At 36.2% G+C, this 23,576-nt stretch overlaps 1 protein-coding gene across 4 annotated transcripts in view; it reads right to left on the bottom strand.

Annotated features, from left to right (window-relative positions):
- The window catches only part of LOC143028415 (pseudouridylate synthase TRUB2, mitochondrial-like), a 42,535-nt gene that overhangs the window by 10,457 nt on the left and 8,502 nt on the right, over positions 1-23,576 (bottom strand). For 3 of the 4 annotated variants that reach the window (XM_076190463.1, XM_076190461.1, XM_076190462.1), the window contains exon 3: positions 4,956-5,088. In XM_076190463.1, coding sequence (XP_076046578.1) covers positions 4,956-5,088 — 133 coding nt within the window. Of the gene's footprint in view, positions 1-431; positions 796-4,955; positions 5,089-23,576 lie in introns of those variants that run through there. The other variant, XM_076190464.1, reaches the window with a different exon arrangement.

Below are 23,576 nucleotides of genomic sequence, written 5' to 3'. Positions count from 1 at the left end.
TCTTGAGTGTGTATTTCCATTTTTGCCAGGCCCTGTGATACAGGAGAAGAATACTGACACCAAGTGCTCCTGTCTGAGTCATAAAAGGTAACTCAAATGGGACAGAGGATTAGGATTAGGCATCCTGCTCTATGTAGCCCCAAAGGGACATTCCTAAAAAAAACAAAGACATAAGAGGGTCTGGGAAGAGTTTTCCAACCAGGACCCTAAGGTTTGGGTAAAAAAATAATAAATAAATGAATAAATAAAAAATAAATAAATAAATAAAAATAATAATAATAATAATTAATCATAATAATAACAATAACAATGATGATAATAATAACAATAATAATAGTAATAACAATAATAAAATAACGATAACAATAATAATAATACATATAAACCAAAAAACCCATTTGCCATTAAAAAAAGCGTTGCCACAATAATACCTTGAATACTGACAAGTGTTGCATTCGGACGCTGTGGGAGAGCATTGAGATCACGACACAAGTTGCCCAGGAGAACCTTCCTCATGTGATGCATAGTCATATCTGCAGGCTTGTACACACAAAATACTCCATTCAAGAATTCCCATGCTTCTGGAGCAAGTCGAATGGTTTTTCTGGCCATTATAAACAGACCTCACTTGGAAACTTGAACATTCAATGACCAATATGTAGAATTCTTAGAATCTTGAACCATAGTCTTCTTCATATAGAAAATATATTTTTACCATCCCTTCAGGTGTATGAATATCTTCAGAAAATGAAATCAGTAGTACTGCTCCTATTCCATATGCTAAGCATGGTAAACCTGAAAATACCAAACAATTTCATTTTTTATTTTATATTCTAATTCTTATCTTTTTCTAAGATTTTCATGTGCATGGAAATATCAAACAAATGCCATGCATAACAGCTACCAGTTCTCACAATATTAGACATTCTTCACTTGAACCAAAATTCTAGTCTTGGTTCAAATCTCCAAATGAGAACTCTAATATCAATTAATAATAATAATAACTAATAACACTAATACTGTACTACTATTAAGAATAATAGAAATAACAATAATAATAATGATAATGGTGATAAAGATGAATATTGTGATGATGATGATTTGGTTTAATGTCATGAACTCCTCCCTAACAGGAGGCTAGGGCAGTGCCCTTTACTGAGAACTTTTTAGCATGGAATTTAATGATCTGTGCTCTTGGTTCAACTCACCTGTGGCACTGTCTGAACCACCACACCCTTGACCTTCATCACAAGTAGTGATGCTCTAGCCCACTCGCCCAGCGAGTATCCATAATGAATGAAAACGACAACAATGATAATAATGATTCTACACACCAAGAGCATTTTCTCCTTCATAAGTGAGGTAGAAACCAAGTTAAATTGCATGTACTCACTCCTACACATTCCACTCCCATCCACCACCCTTTCCTCCCTCTCATCTTAGTTCCTCATGAATGAAGGGTCATCCCCGTATCCCGTCCACTGCCCTGGGTCAGAAGCAATGTAGCAAGACTTAGTATATCCACAGCAAGGCCCCTTCACTTAATCAGTGACCCCCCTCTCCATCCCCTCATGCGGAAAATACAGATGGGGAGAAATCCTTTTAGGCTGTGTCAAAATATAATTCACACATAACCACACCCTACTCTCCCTCCTTTCCTTGCATCACAGCATCAGCTATACACAGCCATTCTCCACTCATCCCATTGTCCTGCCTTCTCCCTTCCTTGCTCAACAGGCATTTCCCTCTTGATGAAAGCTCCTTTTACCCCCATCCATCCATCTCATCCTTGGTTATCCACTCAAGTTCACTCCCTACACCTTTGTCTTCTATACCTTTTTTATTAACTTTTCTACATTCATTTTTTCCATGTGCCTATACCATCCTATCCTGGTTTATGGACCAGGCCAGAAGGTCACTAGATCTAACAATGTTGAAAGATCAAAGAGAACGAATTCATGTACCGTATTTTTCGGACTATAGCCCGCACCGTTATATGACCCGCACCTCCTTACACCTTAGTGAAAATCCACACAAGACCCGCACCGCTGTATGACCCACAGTCATATGGCATGCACGGCACTGTCGATCCAACGATGTATAATACCCAAGCATGGGTGGCCACAGGCACAGCTCACGGCGGTTGTTGTTACGGCCGGCCGTTGACGTGGTGATCAAAGTAATTTCAAAGCTGAGGCTTTTTCTAAATTTTCTGTTTCATCAATGCTTATGTGATTTATAAAAAAAAGATTATGTTTTCCGAAATTGGCAGGTTTCTTGGTGATATCTTGCTTTTCAGGATTCATCACACATCAAAGGCCGACATGTACGTACACAGCCTCAAAATTTGGTTTCTGAAGCTGCCACTAGACTGTAGTGGTAGTTTCGATGAAAGAGGGGTGATCTCGAAAGTGTGCAACTGATCTTACGATGCCTTTGGGATGGGTCGAAGATGCGGCATTGCGATTCATGATCATGATACCAGCATTCCTCCAGTCCTATTTATTTCTGATTGTGATGAAGAATAACCAACAAATTACATTTCAATATATTTTATTGCACTTATATATATATTAAAAAGAACCTTAATCAATTCGTGTAAATAATGCCATAAAACCCTGTTTGGTAGTTTACCGGTAATTAATCAATCAATTGGTTTATAAATGCCATACAAAGACTGGTAATTAATTATTAAACCAAACAATTTCCAATGGTTAGTTTTCAATAGAATAGAACAATAATAGAGCACATCATTGAACTGTTATGAACAGTCAATGGAGCACATCGTTATTAGAAAAAAAGCACAGTCAGTGATCACAGACGACAGAGTCAATAATGTTTATGAAGGCGTATCATCGCTCACGAAGCCATCGAATTCCTCATCCTCTGTTTCGTCATGGAAGAGGTTGCGGTATAAATCAGCCAATTCTGATGCAGTGACCTCATCCGTTTCCATTTCGATTTCAGATTCGTCCGATTCCTTTTCCGAGTCGTAGCATGCATCGAACATTGCAGGATGGCACATTTCTGATGTACGGAAACCGTTCTGAACAGTCGATTCTTTAATTTTTTCCATGCTTGAACGACCCAATATGCACATGTAATGCACAAATTTAGCATTAAGGAATCAGGTACAGTTTCTAATTAGTAATTGCGAAAATGGCTGCCCGCTTGTTTTTGTTTGATCGCGACACACGATGTTGGTGTTGGTACCAGTCACTGTTGTACTGTATGTTCATACTGTTTAGTTAGGCCTGTTTTATTTGTGATACTGCATTTATTAATAACAAGAGCATGTAAAGCGGGTAAGATACTGACAAATCCTACCTTCTCTGTCGTTTGTCTCGATTGTGCGCGCTGTATTATGACATTAATCAACTTTCATTCAATGAACCCGGTCGGTCCCCGCAAATCCCCGATCCGAGAGGGCACCCAACTAAACTAAACTAATCGTTTTTTTGTTTTGTTTTTTTGTTTTTTTGACTGCATAAGAGGGCACTTTCTAACCACAATCCACAGATGACCCGCACCTTTATATCACCCGCACCCCTGAATTTTGGCCCCTTTCTGAGGCAAAAAGCCGTGGGTCATACACCGAAAAATACGGTAATTATAGTGCTCAGGTTGCTAAAAAGGATAGACTACAGTGACTGAAGAAATCTCTTGATTTTATTTTTTTTTCAAAGGTCACAGGAACAAATTGAAAAAGAACAAATGTCAAAAGGATGTGAAGAAATAGTTTTCCATACAGATACATACCTGGAAAAGCTTAGGTGATATTGCCCAAGCTAAAGCAATACATGAATTCAAATCAAAGTATGATAACTGGAAAATAAGGATATGGCCCAAGTTGGAACTATACATAATTTTCACCGAGGTATGATAAATTGGAAAGTAAAAGACAGGACCCCATGAATGTTGCTATTTTCCTGTATACTATCAATCAATCAATCAACTGTTGCTTCAAGTTTCACAAAGTGGAGAACCTGCAGCACCACAGTAGCTGACAGTGGTTCTCAGAACTTTTCACAGATTTCTCTGGGAACAAGTTTTGGACTGCTGTCTCTGTTGTATCAGTGTATTTACCTAGTTGTACCTAGTTGTATTTTACCAGACAAGAGCTATGCTCATAGTGACCCATTTTTGTATCTCTCTGCATCTAGTTTATTCTTAAAATCGTGTATAGTTTTGGCACTCACTGTTTCTCCGTTTAGTTTGTTCCAGACATCAATCACTCTATGTGGGAAGCTATTCTTTTTCAGGTCTCTTCTATAAGTGTCCTTCTTTAGTTTCTTTTCGTGTCCTCTTGTTTCTCTTCTGTCCCACTTTAATAAGTCATCTCTATCGAGAATTTCCATCCCTTTCATAATTCTGTTGTTGTGTGAGACTGTTGTGTGAGACTGTTTCTATGTCACTGGCTGAAGGTGGTAGAAAGAGGAGAGCAGTCACTGCTTGTCAGCTCTCCATGTGTGAAAAAATGTAATAAACACAGTTGCAGTTAGTAGAGCGAGATTTTGGACCAACTGCAGAGACAAAGTGTCAGCCCATCAGTGCTGCACCTCCTAATGGAAGGGAGTAGGTCAACAGGTTTTGAAAATGGGCAGCTTTGCTGTCCAACTTGCAGAACTGCCACATTCAGGTACTCAACTATGTAAATACATACATACATATATATATAGCTATACAAGAGAGCTGAAAAAGAACAGCTTCCCACACAGAGTGATTGACGTCTGGAACAAATTGAACAGTGAAACAGTTAATGCCAGAAATATACACAAATTCAAAAGCAAACTAGATGTAGAGATACAAAAACGGGTTATAATGAGCATAGCTCCAGGCCCGTAAAATACAACTAGGGGAATACATAAATAAATACAGATATCAAAGACCCTTTCCCCTTTACAAGTCACAGCAATGCACCTAACTTCATATATAATTTAAAGTTACATACTTACCAAAATTCATAACCTTTAAAGCTCTAAAAAATCTGTCTTCAAGAATTAGGTCTTGGTATGGCCGTCTTGTACAATGATATTTGATGTATGGCCAGCATCCAGTTCGCAAAATATGATAGTTGACTCCATCTATCTAAAAAAGAAATATAAGAAAAAAGATCATATCTACATTATGGGAAATGAGCATTATCTTTTCAATGTAATTATATCAAGGCTAAAATTTTCTCTGGGTAGAACACATATAAGCTAGTGTAAGTTAAGAGCAGAAAGACAGCTAAACTGTTAATTGTTTATGTGCAGATACCTGAACTAAACATTTTCCAGTAATATTGATAAACAGTAACAAATATAACTGGGGGTTCCTTTAAACCAGTGGTATCCCTCAATTTATAATCAGTTGGTGTTGGACAGAAAAATTATAACAATTGTTCCCATGATTTTCACTAACTGGAGGTGCTGCTGTCTGGCCTGCAAGAAATTGCACTGTTGGATTTCCACAGACAACAAGGAACAGATGTGCACATCTCTCACACTCAGTTTTCTCTAAAAAAGTATTATCTATGGTATACCTACTTTCTGGGTTGTGTAAACCTATGTTTAACACACTGCACTTTGAGATATTTAAGTCCATTTACCATTTCACCGACCATGTGAACAATTTGTTAATATCTTCCTGCAGTATCTCTTTTGCATTCTCCTGACTTAATTTGGTGTCCTATTTTACTGTTGTCCACAATATTACATCATTACTAATCCCATTGTCCAAGTTAATATACATAATGAACAATAAGGGACCCAAAACTCTGCCCTGGGGAACTCTACTAGAAACACTCCCCCTTTTGGATTTTACTGTTTATGGTGACCCGCTGTTTCCTGTCACTGATCCATGCTCTAATCCATTCAAACACTTTTCCTCCTATACCATGGGGTTTGACTTTATTTAGTAGTCTCTGGTGGGGCACCTTGTTGAATGTTTTGTTAGGTAAATAGCATCGTAACCATCATTGTTATGTGACACCTTGTAGGCATTAGTGTGAAAAGATAGAAAATTAGTTAAACATGACTTATGCTTGGTGAACCCATACTGTGAGTAATGGATCAAATTATGTCTCTCGATGTGATCTCCAATTCTATTAGCTATTACTAACTCAAGCATTTTACCTATAATTAATATCAAACTGATTAGCCTGTAGTTGTGCATAGATGATTTGTCACTCTTTTTGAAAACAGGAAAAACACCTGCCCTCCAATTTCTCCTATCAGCTGGTAACATAGAAACCAACCCAGGCCCTCACACTTGCCCCATCTATACTACGTATTATGTACATATGGCCCTCAAATGCAACACATGCCACAAATGATTCCATATAAAATGTACAATACAAACACAAACCAATACACAAAAAACTGAAGCCTTAACTAACATAGTACAACCTTCTCACCCACAAACATATCAAAACATAGACACATCCTAAACAATTTTCTTATAAACAAAGAAAACATGACCGTCATGAAATGACGTCACAATGGAAACAAACATGGCCGCCAAGCCAACACCCCTGGGTATTGACCATTTGAAATTGATAAAAAAATATATATATGAATCTCAATATCTCAAAAAGAGATTATATGTATGCTTATGGATAGAAAATATATATTCACAAAATTGTTAATCAACAATTCAACATAACCAGTCTTTCGAAGGTGACATACTGAAACCGGTAATCATGCAGGCCAACCCTTCATACAATTTAGGCTGGAACAGTAACCCTTTCTCATCTAGACTCTAGATGAATCACCACCAACACAGCAATAATAGGCAAGCATTCCACAAACGCAGAAGACGATGACGATAAACAAAAGTTCAAACGAAGCCCAAAAACTGGGAACCACAAGGTAAGCATTCCACTAATGCAGAAGACAACGATGATAAACAAAAGTTCAAACAAAGCCTGAAAACTAGGAACCATGAGATATTCATCTCTCAATAAAATCATAGTGCGCACATTTCAAATATACTGTTCCTGAGCTCCATCTCACAAAAAATTCAAAAGTAACTGGTGTGAGTTGTTCCAGAATTACTGGTAATAATCACCTGGCTATAAAAAGGAGAAAGCATACGTGCTTGTGAGAGAAGCAAAGACTGGCCCCAAAGTTCACAACAATTCAAAGTTCAAAGTTGCGTGTGGAGTACTTTTTAATGCACAAAAATTTTTCACACAAAAGCAAATTTTTTAATGCACTTTCACCATTTTATGTATTGGGTGGCTAATAATACTCGGCATATAAATAAATCAATATTTTTATAGCACTACAGAGACAAAGCGCTCACTTCAAAGGCAAAATCAAAACTGCCTGCCACCAAGCTAGGCGGAACTCTCGAATGAGCGAGCATAATATTTGGTTCTTATTACATGCATGCTTATAAAATACAAATAATATATACAATGATGATAATGTACAATAGACAATAACAAGTGAACAATGCTAAAAGTATATATGTATAATATACAGGAAAAGTACAATGCCATAAGTATACATGTATAATATACAGGAAAAGTACAATGCTATCGGTACACCATTACACATATATATCTCTGCAATTCCCTCCACCTCCAGGTTACATCCTATAACTCCCTCTCAAATCAATAACAAAACATGAACTAAGGGGACATGGTGGGTCATGATCACTACAATATTTCATCAGTAATGGTCTATTTCCTGGACATGTATGACACTGACAGCTTTGTGATTTAGTGTTTCTTTAATAATTCAATCAGCTCATCTTTGTAGTTGGCATGTCTGGTGCAGTTAAGTTTGCTAAAACTCCAAACATTTTAGTGCCTATGCAAACAAAAAGTTGATTTTTCCTCTTGTCAGCATCAGTTATATCCTGAGTGGCTAAATGGGCTTGAAACAAAACCAAGTAGACATCAAAAGGGAGTATTTCAGGGTTAAACAGTCCAATCTCAATGGAAGTTGCCATCTTTAAACTGGTCTAGCTTCTTGACTATTAAAAATTTTCAGACAAATTTATTTGCAAATATGCATTACACAGGTCAAATTTACAGAACACCTTATTATCTCCAACTGTAGCCAACATTTCATCAAGCTTAGGTAGCGGGTATTTCTCAATATTAATTTGACCATTCAAATGCTTAAAATCAGCACAAATTCTCATTTTTCCTGAATCTTTCAAGACGGGTAGAATGGGTGAAGCCCAATCACTATAAGCTACAGGTTCTATGACTTCATTTTCTACAAGCTCATGTAAAGCAATATCAATTAACTCTGTGTGCTAATGGCACTAGCCTTGCTTTGATGAATTTAGGAGTACCATCTTTTTCATATATATTCTAGCTTCAACTCCTTTAATAGGTAAATTTTCATTTACTTTATAACTATCCAAATGTTGTTTAGGATTATCAGAAACATCCATGTCATTTACTGAGTTCACTTTCAAAGCTTCATCTAAACCAGTGATCTTTATGCCTACTTTGTTCTTAGATCTCTTCCACATAAATCATTACAGTGTGAATCAGTAACAAAAAATATATGACTTGTACTATAGTTATTAAACCTCACTACAAGATCAACTTGACCTTTTACCTTTATTTGATGACCTCCATAAACAGTCAATTCTTTGGAAGATGGAGTCATTTTAACATTTAGTACTTTTAGCCAATTTTCACCTAACAGTGAAACACATGAACCAGAATCTATCTCTAAAGGTATAGATTTATCATTTAACACAAAATTGTACATTTCTGGTTTAACAGATTTTATACAATTACAAGAAACTTTCAGCAACATGCTTTTATCAACATTATAAGCACTACATTGGTGTTCTTCATGCTCTGGTTCAGAAACTGATTTTAAACTTTTAGAGCTATTTTGCTTGTATGCATCCTTTTGCTTAAATCTACAAATTTTCTCTAAATGACCCTGTCGACCACAACAGTGTCATTTCGAGTCTTTAAACCTACAAGCAGAACTTGGATGCAGGAAACCACAATGCTTACACCTTGACACAGTCTTGCTATGCACTTTTTGCACTGTACCTGATGAACTGGGATTACCCCTCTCTCCTTCCACCATGTGAGCTTTTTCAAGCGACAGAATGCGTTCTAGGAGAGTTGAAGATGTTAAGGCTTCTAGTTTCAGGTCTTCGGCAAGTAGATATTTGAAATAGGGTTCATGGTCTACTGCCATAAACAGTTGGTTTCGCAGCCTGGCATCAAACGTGGCACCAAAGTTGCAATCCTTTGCCAGTGTCAGCACAGAGCTCTTTCACAGTTTCTTTTTCAACTTTACGCCGTTGTTGAAAAGAACACAAGCTTCAGTGATAGGATGGCTTTGTAATGAAGTGGTTTTTTCATTAATGTAATCGGCTCATCATATGTCTTCGTAGTTGGTATATCTGGTGCCGTCAAATTCGCTAAAATTCCAAACATTTTTGTGCCTATGGACACAAATAACTGGTTCTTCTTCTTGCCAGCATCAGTTATATCCTGTGTGGCTACATGAGCTTCAAACAAAGCCAAGTAGACATCAAAAGGGAGTTCTTCAGGGTTAAATGGTCCAATCTTGTTTGAAGATGCCATCTTTTACAATGGTCTAGCTTTGTGGCTAGAAAACTGTCAGACACTTTAGGAAATCGTAACCCTTTCTCCTCTCAAAATAGGAGAAAACAAGTGATATCTGGCGCTGTGTAACAGGAAGCAATATAGGCAAAGGCACCTACACTCTGTTTGGTCACTTTTAGCATAGCTTACCCAGGCGTTATGACACACTGCATTATGAGCATTTATTACAGTTTTCTGGCCTAAACGACCATAAAAAACACTTTGACCCTCGTCGCCATTGTTATGCATTGGCTTTTCCTGTTATGCTAATCAGTTTCCCAGCTCTTCATTTTCACACGGAAGGGTAGAAGGAAACATAGGCTTTCGGCATTGTGTGTATTTTACATTATGTTTACATCATGGCGCTCCGAGAAGCGCGCGATCCAACATTTGAACAAAACAAAAACAAAAGGCGCATATTTCCATTAACCTTAACATTTCTTTAATGTGAATACACTACAATTATATCTTAGTTTTTCCGTGCATGTCAATCAGTTTCATTGTATATATCCTTAAATTAGTAAGGATAAACCAAATGCATGCTTGCTACAATACCGTCTATATCACAGTCTTTGTTTACATCATGGCACTCAAAGTGCACAAAAACATCAACAAAACAAAAACAAAAGCTGTATATCACCTAAACATTGCTTTAACCCCTTCCATACGGTGCCGCACACGTAGGCGTCATGGGGAGCGAGTGTATTCGCGAGGCTGCCATATCGGCGTCTTGATTATATTTATTGTAGTCGCCCCTCCATAATGACATTCTTTCTAATTCTTTTGTAATCGCATTTTCTATGGTTATCAAAATTCACGGGTGAAGAGAGAACGATCGATATAAGCGGTGACTATATTTTATGATGCGAGTATTATTACGACTCGTCGTACGGCTGGCATTGGCTGCTGCCACCGAGCTCTAAGTCCATGACGCCTACGTGTGCGGCACCGTATGGAAGGGGTTAATCTGAATACACTACAGATTCCTCCACTCTTATTTTTCCTTTTGGTTTACACAAAATATAAAAACATTACATTGATTCAATTAATCCCTTACAAGGTTTCACTGACCTATATGACCTCAATACTGGCTTGGTAGGAACATAAGGTTCATTAACCCCTTCAATACGATGACGCCTACGTAGGCGTCATAAGGAGCAAGTGGGTATGCGAGGATGCCGATGTCGGCATCTTGATTATACATATTGTAGTTGTACCTGCTTGACCCCCATACTCTGTAAACTGGCTTCATCATATTTTCTATGGTTATCAAAATTCACGGGTGAAAGAGAACGAGCAATACAGCGGTAACTTTATTTTTTATAATGCGAGTATTATGACGCAACATCGCACGTCTGGCAGCTAATGCTGCCCATGAGATTTTGGTCCGGAGTGAAGGGGTTAATAGGTTGGTCAATATTATTATTAGGAAGCACTTCAGTGGCAACTGCAGGTTGTGAAATGGTATCACTGATAACACAGTCATTTACAGTTTCAATGTTTCCAACATTACTGTTAGTATTTGGTTTCACAAATGAATTTTCAATTTGACAATTAAACAGATGAAGAAACTGGTGATTTTTTTTATTTTCAATAGTATTATACATAGCTTTCAATTGATCACAATGTCTATGCCAAATTAAATTTCCACTCTTGGTGAACACTTTTATAACATAATTCCTGGCACCTGTAGCCTCAATAATAATGTCTGGTAATCAAGTTTCACCTCTAGAATAGTTTTTTGCATAAACCGCTTGTCAAACTTCAAATCTGCTCTCTACACAATCAACAGCATTTTGTTTATTAATTAACATGTTCTCTTCCTCCTTTTAGTTGTTCTACATATGTTCAGAGGAGATTTAAATTTTCTGTGAAACATCATTTCAAAAGTTGTTTAGGATTATCAGAAACATTCATGCCATTTACTGATTTCACTTTCAAAGCTTCATCTAAACCTGTGATCTTAATGCCTACTTTGTTCATTAGATCTCTACCACATACATCATTACAGTGTGAATCAGTAACAAAAAATCTATGCTTTGTACTAAAGTTGTTAAATGTTACAAGATCAACTTGACCTTTTACATTTATTTGATGACCTCCATAAACAGTCAATTCTTTGGAAGATGGAGTCATTTTAACATTTAGTACTTAAAGCCAATTTTCACCTATCAGTGAAACACATGAACCAAAATCTATCTCTAAAAAGGTATAGATTTATCATTTAACTCAAACTTGTACATTTCTGGTTTAACAGATTGTATACAATGACAAGAAACTTTCAGCGACATGTTTTTATCAACATTATAAGCACTACACTGGTTTTCTAACTCATCTTCATGTACTAGTTCAGGTTCAGAAACTGATTTTGTTTTTATTCTTCAAACTTTTAGAGCTATTTTGCTTAAATCTACAATTATTTTCTAATTGACCCTGGTGACCACAAATGCGACATTCCAAGTCTTTATACCTACAAGCAGAACTTGGAAGCGGGAAACCACAATGCTTATGCTTTGACGTAGCCTTGCTATGCACTTTGTCCACAGTTGTACCTGATGAACTGGATTTAGCCAGCTTTCCTTCCCCCATGTTGTTGCTGTGTGGCTGGGTATCTGAATTAAAAAACTGGAACCAAGTTTGTTCCTTTATTCAGAGCTTGAAGCAAAACGTAAAAAAGATATTGACGTCATAGTATAAGTACCTGAACAAAACAAAAGACGTCTACATAGGATCCAAACATATAAACAATACCAATAGATGCTATAGAGCATCTAAACATATTTCAGAGTATTAAACATATGAGAATCACATGGTATGTAAGGAACCTCCAGCACAAGTATATAATTCTTATACATCAACACAAAGTCTATTGCAAAGCAAGAACAATGCAACAATACAATTAATCTCAATTTACCACATCCCTTTTCCCTTATTGAAAAAGGAGTATCAAGGAACATAACTGAACATTAATCTTCATAATGAAGACATTACAACACCAGAATTAGAGATTCAATCTATCAGGTGGTTTCACAACTCTGCTAGATCTTCTAACAGGTTGTGGACTTGGTACATTGACAGTACTATCAAAATTATCAACATTTACAGAAGAATTTCCATCAGCCTTATCAAATACTTCTGAACTATCAGGACAGTGTCCTTGACCTGAAGGACACATAGGCACAAAAGGTTTACTGCTACATGAGTTATCTTTTGGTACAGTGTCATTACTGGGAACAGTTGGTGTATATCTAGGCATTAGTTGATCAGAATGTCTTTTCCAAACAATGTTACCAAAATCCTTTAACATAACCTTGTAATTCCTCACACCTAGAACTTCAATTACTTTCCCTTCCAACCATGAATGACCTTTGCCATAATTCTTTACAAAAACAGCATCATCAATCTTATATTCAGACTTCTCAAACTTACACTCTTTTTCCAAAACCCTTTCCTTCTTATTTTGTGGTTTAATTTTCTCAATAATACCTCTGAAGTTTCTGTTAAACATTAGCTCAGCTGGAGCTTTACCTGTGGAACAATGGATTGAACGTCTGTAATTGTATAAAAATCTACAGACTCTGGTTCGTATATCACCTTCCTTAAATTTACTTAATCCTTCCTTGAAAGTTTTTACAGCCCTCTCAGCTAAACCATTAGATGATGGGTTATAAGGGGCAGGAGTCATATGTTTAATTCCATTCTTTTTTAAGAAAGTCTCCATTTCCTCAGATACAAAAGATGAAGCATTATCTGAAACCACAATGTCAGGTAACCCAAAATTACAAAAAGTTTTTCTCAGCATAGAAATTGTTACTGTAGATGTTGTAGACTTTGTTACATGAACACCCATAAATTTAGAGTGTGAATCTACAATCACTAAGAAATAATTTTCATTGATTGGACCTGCATAGTCCATATGGAGTCTACACCAAGACTTACCTGTCTCAGGCCAAGATAAGGTAACTTCCTGAGAACCTTGAAATTTTTTAAAACAAATTGAACAGGCTTTAGTAACCTCAGATATATCTTGGTCTAACTTAGGCCACCATATCCAATTCCTGGCTTCAGCCTTCATAGCGCTGATACCATTATGGCCTACATGCAGCTGTGAAAGTACACTATCTCTTAACTCAGCTGGTATAACAACTCTATTCCTAAATAGCAACACATCTTCATATATACTTAAATCTGCTTTAACTGCTGCATATTCAGAAAAAAACAGGATCAGATACCCAACCAAATTTAACACTTTGAAACACTTTACTCAAAACAGGGTCACTCTTTGTCATAACCTTAACCCTTTCATAGTAAATATTTTGATCTTCCAAATTTTCAAATAAATTCACATATTCAGCAGGTGTATGTGAGTCTAAAACAGAATCTGACATAGGCAAACGGCTCAGGGCATCTGCCACAACACTATCTTTACCAGACTTAAAACATAAATTGTAATCATACTGGGATAACAATAATGCCCAACGCTGTACTCTTGCGTTTGCATTGACAGGAATCTGTTTATCTTTACCAAATAAACCAAGTAGAGGTTTGTGATCTGTACGGATCACAAACTTACGGCCAAGCAAAAAATACTTAAACTTAGTTACAGCATACACTAATGCTAGAGCTTCTTTGTCCAACTGAGAATAATTCAGCTCAGCAGTAGACAGCTTTTTACTTACAAAGTAAACTGGTCGTGAACAACCATTAATTTCTTGTATTAACACACATCCTACTCCAACTGGTGAAGCATCTACCTCAACAATAACATCATGCTCACCATCAAAATTGGCAAGTAAATCAGATTTGGCTAACTCTTCCTTAACAGTAATAAATGCATTTGCTTCAACAGAAGACCACTTAAATTTTGCATCTTTCTTCAGTAAATCATACAGAGGTGCTAATACACTTGAAAATTTTCTCACAAACCTACAATAATAAGTTACTAGACCCAAAAATGATTGAACTTCACCTACAGACCTTGGTATAGGTGCTTCTAAAATAGCAGCAAGTTTCCTTGGTGAAGGTTTTATGCCATCACCTGAAATGACATAGCCTAAGTATTCTAAGGAGCTGGTATTCAGAACAGTTTTCTTTTTGTTAATAGCAACATTATGTTTCTGAAAAACCTTCAACACTTTATCTAATCTCTTATCATGCTCCTCTTTAGTCTCACCACCAACAAATATATCATCCAAGAAGGCAACTACTCCATCTATATTCATCAATAACTGGGATAATCTTTGGAAGATGGCAGATGATAATGCAAGTCCAAAGGGTAATCTTTTATATTTAAAAAGACCTTTATGAGTATTAATAACTAACAATTCTTGACTCTCATCTACTGGCACCTGTAAATAAGCATCCTTTAAATCAATTTTTGAAAATATCTTGCTTTTACCAACAACAGCAAGGATTTCATCAACTTTAGGCAGAGGGTACTGGTCACATGAAATACTTTTGTTTAATTCCTTGAAATCTACACAAATACATATTGACTTTTTGTCAGCTTTTAACACTGGTACAATTGGAGCTGCCCAAGTACTAGAATGTACTGGTTCAATGATATTGTTATCAACTAACTCATCTAAAGCCTCTTCTACTAATTTTCTGTAGTGGTAGGGCACAGGCCTTGCTTTTTTCCAACTAGGCACAGCACCACTCTTTCGGTGTACCTTTGCTGCAACACATGAAATTGGCAATCAAGAATCAGCTGAAAAATTATCTAATTGTACCTTGGAATCCAAAACATTAACTCCTTCCTCTATACCTGTGAGTGCAATACCAATTTTAGGCACATAAGTTTGAGTTATTAGACTCAACTACATACAAACTTTGAATACATTGTGACTCAACTGCATACAAATTTTGAAATACATTGTGACCATTATAAAACATATTTGCATAAACCTTACTCAAAACATGCAAATCATTATTACCATAAGCCTTTAAAATTTTATCACTAGGCTCCACTGTTAAATTCAATTTCTTAACCCAATGCAAGGTTAGGGTAGACACACTGGCTCCACAGTCAATTTCATAAGGCACATTATGACCTTCAATAATAATATCAACCTTACATCTCACTGGCAAAACATTACCTACAACACTGTGTACAGGTTCATGTGAAAAATTAACACTAACCACTTCTGGAAGGCTAGGTCTATCCATTAAATGTAACAACTGGGTATCATCACTACCAGTATCTCTCTTCCTGAGACATTTCCTCAAAAACCATTTAGTTTTCTTTTTATCAAACCTCTTGTTTTTGTTCAATTTTCCAAAAGATCCTTTCTGGGCACTGCTATCACTAGGCTTACCTTGAGAACCTGTGTATTTACCAGAAAAAGTCTCATCAAAATGGCACACTCTTTTGAGGTGTCCCTTCGTGTTACATACTGCGCATGTTAGGTGCTTAAACCTACAGTTCTCACTTTTGTGTGGATATCCACAATGCTTACACCTTTCTTTTTTCTGACTATTGAAAAATTCAGAACCCCCACTTTCTTCACTTCAGTAGTCGGGAGCTTTTCCCCAACAAAAGCTTTTTCCAAATTTAAAATTTTCTCTAAAGTGCCCATGGAAGACATGGTTTGTAAATCCAAATTCTCAGCCACCAAGTTCGGGAAATACGCTTCAGAATCGACAGCCATAAATAATTGGTCTCTCACTCGTGCATCCAATAAAGTACCAAAAATACAATCCTTGGCTCGATTTTTCAAGTCAGCATACAAATCTCTTAAACTTTCATCAGATTTTTTCTTTCTCTTCTGAAATTTGATTAAACTCCGATGATAGCTCAGTTTAACCTTGTAATGTGATTCTAAAAGCTTCACTATCTCACTATAATTTTTAATATGAGGTAAATCAGGTGCACTCAGGGAGGCTAAGGTACTATAAGTTTCACTTCCTAACGAAACTAATAAAGAATTTTTCTTCTTGTCGTCATCAGTGATTCCATTATGTGCAAAATGAGCCTGCAACATGCTTAGCCAAATCTCCCATTTTATTTTATTGGGGTCAAAACAGTCAATCTTACCTGAGGTATTCGCCATTGTACCTGAAGTGTAGTAAAATCTTTTGAAACAAATGACTAGTAGCCTGCTAAACCAAGGCTATCTGTAAATCGGTAGTAGTGGTATGGGTGCACATGATAGCGGGATCGGCGAGAAAAAATTTCTTCATCCTGGTGTATCTCGTCTATCAGTGGGAAAGGCAGCTATTTCCGTCTTTCAACATAATAATCGGTCCATCCACTAACAAATCCTCAGATCCTCGTCGCCACTGTTACTGTGTGGCTGGGTATCTGAATTAAAAAACTGGAACCAAGTTTGTTCCTTTATTCAGAGCTTGAAGCAAAACGTATAAAACAAAGATATTGACGTCATAGTATAAGTACATGAACAAAACAAAAGACGTCTACATAGGATCCAAACATATAAACAATACCAATAGATGCTATAGAGCATCTAAACATATTTCAGAGTATTAAACATATGAGAATCACATGGCATGTAAGGAACCTCCAGCACAAGTATATAATTCTTATACATCAACACAAAGTCTATTGCAAAGCAAGAACAATGTAACAATACAATTAATCTCAATTTACCACACATGTGAGCTTTTTCAAGAGACAAAATGCGGTCTAGGAGTGTTGAAGATGACAATGCTTCTAGTTTCAGGTCTTCGGCAAGTAGATATTTGAAGTATGGTCCGCCATCAATCGCCATAAACAGTTGATCTTGCAGCCTGGCATCAAATGTGGTACCAAAGTTGCAATCCTTAGCCAGTCTCTTCAGGTCTACATAGAGCTCTTTCACAGTTTCTTTTTCAACTTTATGTCGTTGTTGAAAAAAAACAAGCTTTGGTGATATGATGGCTTTGTAATGAAGTGTTTTTCCATTAATTCAATCAGCTCATCATATGTCTTCCTGGTTGGCATGTCTGGTGCAGTCAAGTTTGCTAAAATTCCACACATTTTTGTGCCTATGTAAACAAACAGTTGATTTTTCTTCTTGTCAGCATCCATTATGCTCTGTGTGGCTACATGGACTTCAAACAAAGCCAAGTAGACATCAAAAGGGAGTTCTTCAGGGTTAAATAGTCCAATCTTGATGGGAGATGCCATCTTTAACACTGGTCTAGCTTCTTGGCTAGAAAACTTTCAGACAACTTTAGGTAATCATAAGCCTTTTGCCTCTTTAATAGAAAGAAAAAAAAAAAAAAGTGATGTCCAGTGTTGTGTAACAGCAAGCAAGTAAAGGCACCTAACTCCGTGTGGTCACCTTTAGCATAGCCTAAAACCCAGGTGTCATGACGCACGTAATTGAAGGAGGCTGTGGTACCCACACTAGGTGCGTTTACCACTGTTTTCTGGACAAAACCACCAGAAAACACACTTTGATCCTCATCGCCATTGTTGTATCTTAGTTTTCTGTGCGTGCCAGTTTCTTTGTAAATATCCATTCATTAGTAAGGGTAAACTAAACGCTTGCTCTCGACAACACTGTATATTTTGCACTGTCTATGTTTACATCATGGTGCTCAAAGTGCACACAAAAACATCAACAATACAAAAGCAAAAGGCATATATCACCATGAACCTAAACATTGTTTTAATCTGAATACACTACAATAACCGTGATATATACCTATGAAAAATTCCTGGCGCTGATGCCAGTCCAAAAGGCAATCTAGAAGTGTTGAAGATGTTAATGCTTCTAGTTTCAGGTCTTCGGCAAGTAGATATTTGAAGTATGGTTCTTTATCAATTGCACTCAGAAGCAACCATAGTTCAAAGTTGTGTCTGGAGTACTTTTTAACGCACAAAACAAAATGTTCACACAATAGCAAATTTTTCTATCGTGCTGCCACCATCTTATGTATTGGATGGCTAATAATATTCGGCATATGAATAAATTAATATTTTTATAGCACTAGACACAAAGTGTGCACTCACTTCGAAGACAAAATCAAGACTGCCCGACACCAAGCTAGGTGGGAACTCTCAAATGAGCGAGCATAATATTTACCTAGTTGTATTTTACAGGAAGAGAGCTATGTTCGTAGTGACCCACTTTTGTATCTTTCAGCATCCAGTTTGATCTTAAATTCTTGTATAGTTTTTGCACTCACTGTTTCTTCATTCAATTTCTTACAGAAATCTACCACTCTGTGGGAAGCTATTCTTTTTCAAATCTCTTTGGTAACTCTCCTTTTCAATTTTCTTCATGTCTTCTTGTTTTTCTTTTATCCCATTTTATTAAATCATCTCTATCTAGGACTTCATCTTGTTCATAATTCAGTAGATGGTTAGTAGATCTCCTCTTTCTCTTCTTTGTTCCAGGGTTGGTAGTTCAAGTTTGTCCAATCTTTGTTCATATATCAATTTGGGGAGTATTGGTGCCATCTTTGTTGTTGCTCTTTGAATTCTAGTTTCTTTACGTTCTTTTTAGTACTGGGTGTCCAGTGTTGCACCATACTCTAATATTGGTCTTATCAATGTAACTAATATTTTCTTTACCATTTCTTCATCCAAGAAGTCAAAGGCCACTTTCATTGATCTTAGTAAATTGAAAGTTTCTCCGACTATGCTGTTGATATGTTTGTCTGGTGCCAATTCATTGCTGATAGTTACTCTTTGGTCCCTTTACAAGTTGACTTTTTTAACTTCCTTTATACCAATTTTATATTGTCCCGATATTCTATTTTTACTTTTTCCAAATTCTATTATACTTCATTTCTTGATATTGAAGTTCACTTCACACTTTTGACTCCATTCCCAGACTTGTCCAGGTCTTTTTGTAGTGATTTATAATCTTCCTCTGTACTTACTCTCTTTAGTAGTTTCGCACCATCTACAAAGAATTATAATCAAGAAGAACCCACCATTGGAATAAAAGGAAACTTGGAAGAAAGTATAACTTCCAAATTTCAGCTAATAGCTATAGCCCTCTTCAGAAAAGTACAGGTTACAAGAAATTGTAAAGACATAAATACAAATGAGATATGAGTAGAGGGAAACAGTTAGAGCTAAAAACATGACAATCCGTCGTGCAGAGCCACTCCCCTCTTACTCCGCCCTGCGCAAGATTGTCATGTTTTTAACTCTGCCTGTTCCCCTTCTACTCATATTTCAATTGTATTTATGTCTCTACAATTTCTTGTAACCAGTACTTTCCTGAAAAGGGCTATAGCTATTAGCTGAATTATAAAAGTTATACTTTCTTCTAAGTTTCCTTTTATTCTGACTGTGGGTTCTTCGTGATTATACTTTTACAAATGTGCTACTACATTTTGTCCAAGTGATCTGCAAACAAGTTCATATAACATTCCACACCTTCATCTATGTCATTTATATATATGGCAAACATTATAAGAGCCAATACAGAACCTTGTGGGACTCCACTTATCATTTCTTCCCAGGTCAAATTCTTGTCTCTAAGTACCACCCTCATTTTTCTTCCATTCATGGAATCTTTCATCCATTTCAATAACTTTCCTTGTACTCCACCTATTGTTTCAATTTTTCTTAGTTGCTTTTTGTGTGGTACTTTGTCAAATGCTTCTTGTAAATCTAATAAGACACAATCTGCCCATCCGTCCCTTTCTTGTATTATTTCTATTAGCCTCAAGTAAAAGCAAATCAAGTTTGTGGCACATGATCTTCCGTGTCTAAATCCAAATTGTTTTGTGATGTGATATGGTTTAACGTCACACACTCCCCCCTATCGGGAGGCTAGGACGGTGCCCCTCACAGAGGGCTTTGTAGCGTGGAATTTAATGAACCATGCCCTTGGTTCAACTTCGCTGGTGGCAGGATTCGAACCGCCCTCACCTCAACCTTCGCCGCAAGTAACGACACCCTAACCCACTCAGCCAGCGAGCTTCCAAATTGTTTTGGATTTAGTATATTATTTTCTTCTAAATGTTTAATCCATTTACTTTAGATAACTTTTTTGCCTATTTTTGCTATTGTACTTGTAAGGAAGACCGGTCTATAGTTGGTTGCATTTTCTTTGTCCTCTCCTTTGTATAGTGGTACAATATTTGCATTTTTCCAATCTTGTGGTACTTTTCCTTCTTTTCATCTATACATTATTCTAATATCCAATTTGCAATTCCATACGGACCGTGTGATTTTCTGATGTCAAGGTTTTTATTTGGTCCCTTATTTCTTCCTGTGTCACCGTTTTTTGTTTTTTTTGTTTTTTTTGTTTTTCATGGAGGGGGGATCTTTCTGCCCTTCCTCCCAATTTTATGAACTTTCAATTGTGAATACATATTTTAAATGTTTGTTCATATTTTCAGCAATTTCTACATCATCTATATATTCATTATTTCCTTCACACAGTTTCACTATTTCATGTTATCTTTTAGTTTGTCATTTACATATCTGTAGAATAAGTTTCTTTTTTCTTCCCTGCGTATTTTTACTTATTTGTTTCTTAGTTTGATGTATGAGGCATGTTTTTAAGTACTGTTTGGAAATAAAAATGAAACATGTACTCTTTTCTTAATTTTATTTTTACACGAAAGCCTGTACTGTAATCTACTTTTCAACATAATTACAGAATCATCGGACTGTGTTTAAGTTTGTTTGTGAGTATTTGAAATGCCTCCTCTAATTGAGAATGCTGCCGACTGTGAAATACACGCTGTGATTCGTTTTCTTACTGCTAAAGGCGTGAAAGCAGCTGAAATTCATTGTCAGATCAGTCAGGTGTATGAAGAAAACATTACGAGTGATGGGATGGTGCAGAAATGGGCGAGAGCTTTTAAAGATGGCCATACAAATGTGCATGATGAGGAACAAAGTGGATGTCCTTCACTCATTCACTCGTTCCTCATCATGCACATTTGTACGGCCATCTTTAAAAGCTCTCACCATTTCTGCACCATCCCATCACTGTTTTCTCCATACACTTCACTGATCTGACGAATTTCAGCCGCCTTCACGCCTCTAGCAGTAAGAAAATTAATTACAGCACATATTTCAGTCAGTAACATTCTCAATTGGAGGAGGCATTTCAAATACTCACAAACTTAAACACAGTCAGATGATTTTGTAATTATGTTGAAAAGTAGATTACAGTACAGGTTTTCATATGAAAATAAAATTGTTACAAAAAGTCTACTTGTTTCATCTTTATTTCAAAACAGTACTTACTTAAAAAAACATGCCTCATATATTTACCATTTGGTCATTTTTCTTTTTTCCATCTTTTCCAGGCTTTGTCTCTCCTATCTTTAGCCTAGCTACACTTTTTGTTATACCAGCACTTTATGTACACTCATTCTTGTTTCTTCTTTGGTACATATTTGTCTATTCCCTCCTTGTAATTTTCTTTTAACATTCAACAAAAACCCACTGTGTTGGATAAGAAGAAATGAAAAAAATGAAACCCATATATTTCGATCACGGACTGTGATCCTCTTCAGTGGAATACACTGAAGAGGATCACAGTCCGTGATCGAAATATATGGAATTCATTTATTTCATTTCTTCTTATCCAACACAGTGGGTTTTTGTTGAATCTTTACGAATGTGTTACGACATTACTTTATAGTCTCTTTTAATATGTTTCATTTCTCTTCCATCTTTGTTTCTTCATTTAAGAAGTTTTCCCAGTTTGCATTTGGAAAAAATTTCAGAGTTTTTCAAAATCCATTTTGTTGTGTATTAGTCTTCCTTTTCTATGTTTCTCATTTCTTTTCAAATCAACTTGTTCTTTTCATTCAAACTCTATTAGCATTTGGTCACTCTTCCCAATTGGTGTATTGTATTCCATTTTATCCACAATTTCAGGCACTGATGTAAATATTAAATCTAGCCCCAATGGTTCTTCACTGTTTCTAGATCTGTCATTTCTTCCCAACATATCTCTTTTGAGTTAGAGTCACCCAAAATTACTATGTTTCCTCCTTCTTTCAATAATTCAATTAATGCATTCTTTGTGTCTTCCAGTATTTTGGAATGATCACTGTCCAAGACTGTGTTTTTGTTGGCACATATGTTGCTATAAATTTTCTATTTTTCATGTTTCTGTTTTCAACTTTAATCATTATCATACATACATATACCAAAGCTTTTTCCCCCTTACAAGGAAGGTAGCCAAAAAGGAAAAGGCATGAAACCATTCCCACGCAGGGATGGAATGGGTGGGAATGATTTTAGGTCTTTTCTTTTTTGGCTATCTCCCTTGTAAGGGGGAAAAAGCCTTGGTATATGTATGTATGTATGATTATGATTAAAGTTGAAAACAGAAACATGAAAAATAGAAAATTTATAGAAATACATGTGCCTCCAAAAAAAAATCATAATCAATTCCACATTATTTTTTCCTTCTGTTATCTTTGTCACATTTAAACCTTTCTTAGTGAAAAACATGACTCCTCCACCCTGTTTCTCAGTTCTATTTTTCGCCCAATGGTTGTATAGACCTTGTCCCATATTATTTAATGGTAGTGGACTTTTTATTATTGTTTCCACAATTCCCATTATGTCTGGTTTCTCTAGTGACACACAGTTGTTTAATTTATTTAGTCCTGAAATCATACCATGTTAGTACTATATATGTTATTTCTAATTTTTTTTTTTCTATTTCTTTTTTTATATACCATTTTCTCAGCCTCAGGTCCAGTACTCTCCAAAAAAAAATAATTCTTTTCAGTCTCCATTCTTCTCATTTTTTTTTTTCATTTGCTTCATTTTTAAGTATCTTTTCTCTTTTCCTCATCACTCATTTCCTTTTCTACCCATACATTTTTGTAATTTTCACTATTTACCAACTTTGCTGCTTTTGATAGTACTTCTTCAGCTATCATTTGAGACTTTGATTTCTAGTGGCCTATAGTGTTTTTTTTTCTAGAGTATTGTCCCATCCTATGCACTTCTTCAATCTCTTTGTCCAATTCCTGTTTCTCCTCTTGAACCTCTTTCAGAATTGCCTTTGCAATTTATTTCCCTTCTTTTTCTCTTTGGTATTTGTATATA

This window comes from Oratosquilla oratoria, chromosome 9, assembly GCF_046742065.1.
Source record: "Oratosquilla oratoria isolate Oo_2021 chromosome 9, ASM4674206v1, whole genome shotgun sequence".
Classification (NCBI taxonomy): Eukaryota; Metazoa; Arthropoda; class Malacostraca; order Stomatopoda; family Squillidae; genus Oratosquilla; species Oratosquilla oratoria.
The sequence above is the reverse complement of the archived record's forward strand: the minus strand, read 5'-3'. Positions and strand labels throughout refer to the sequence as shown.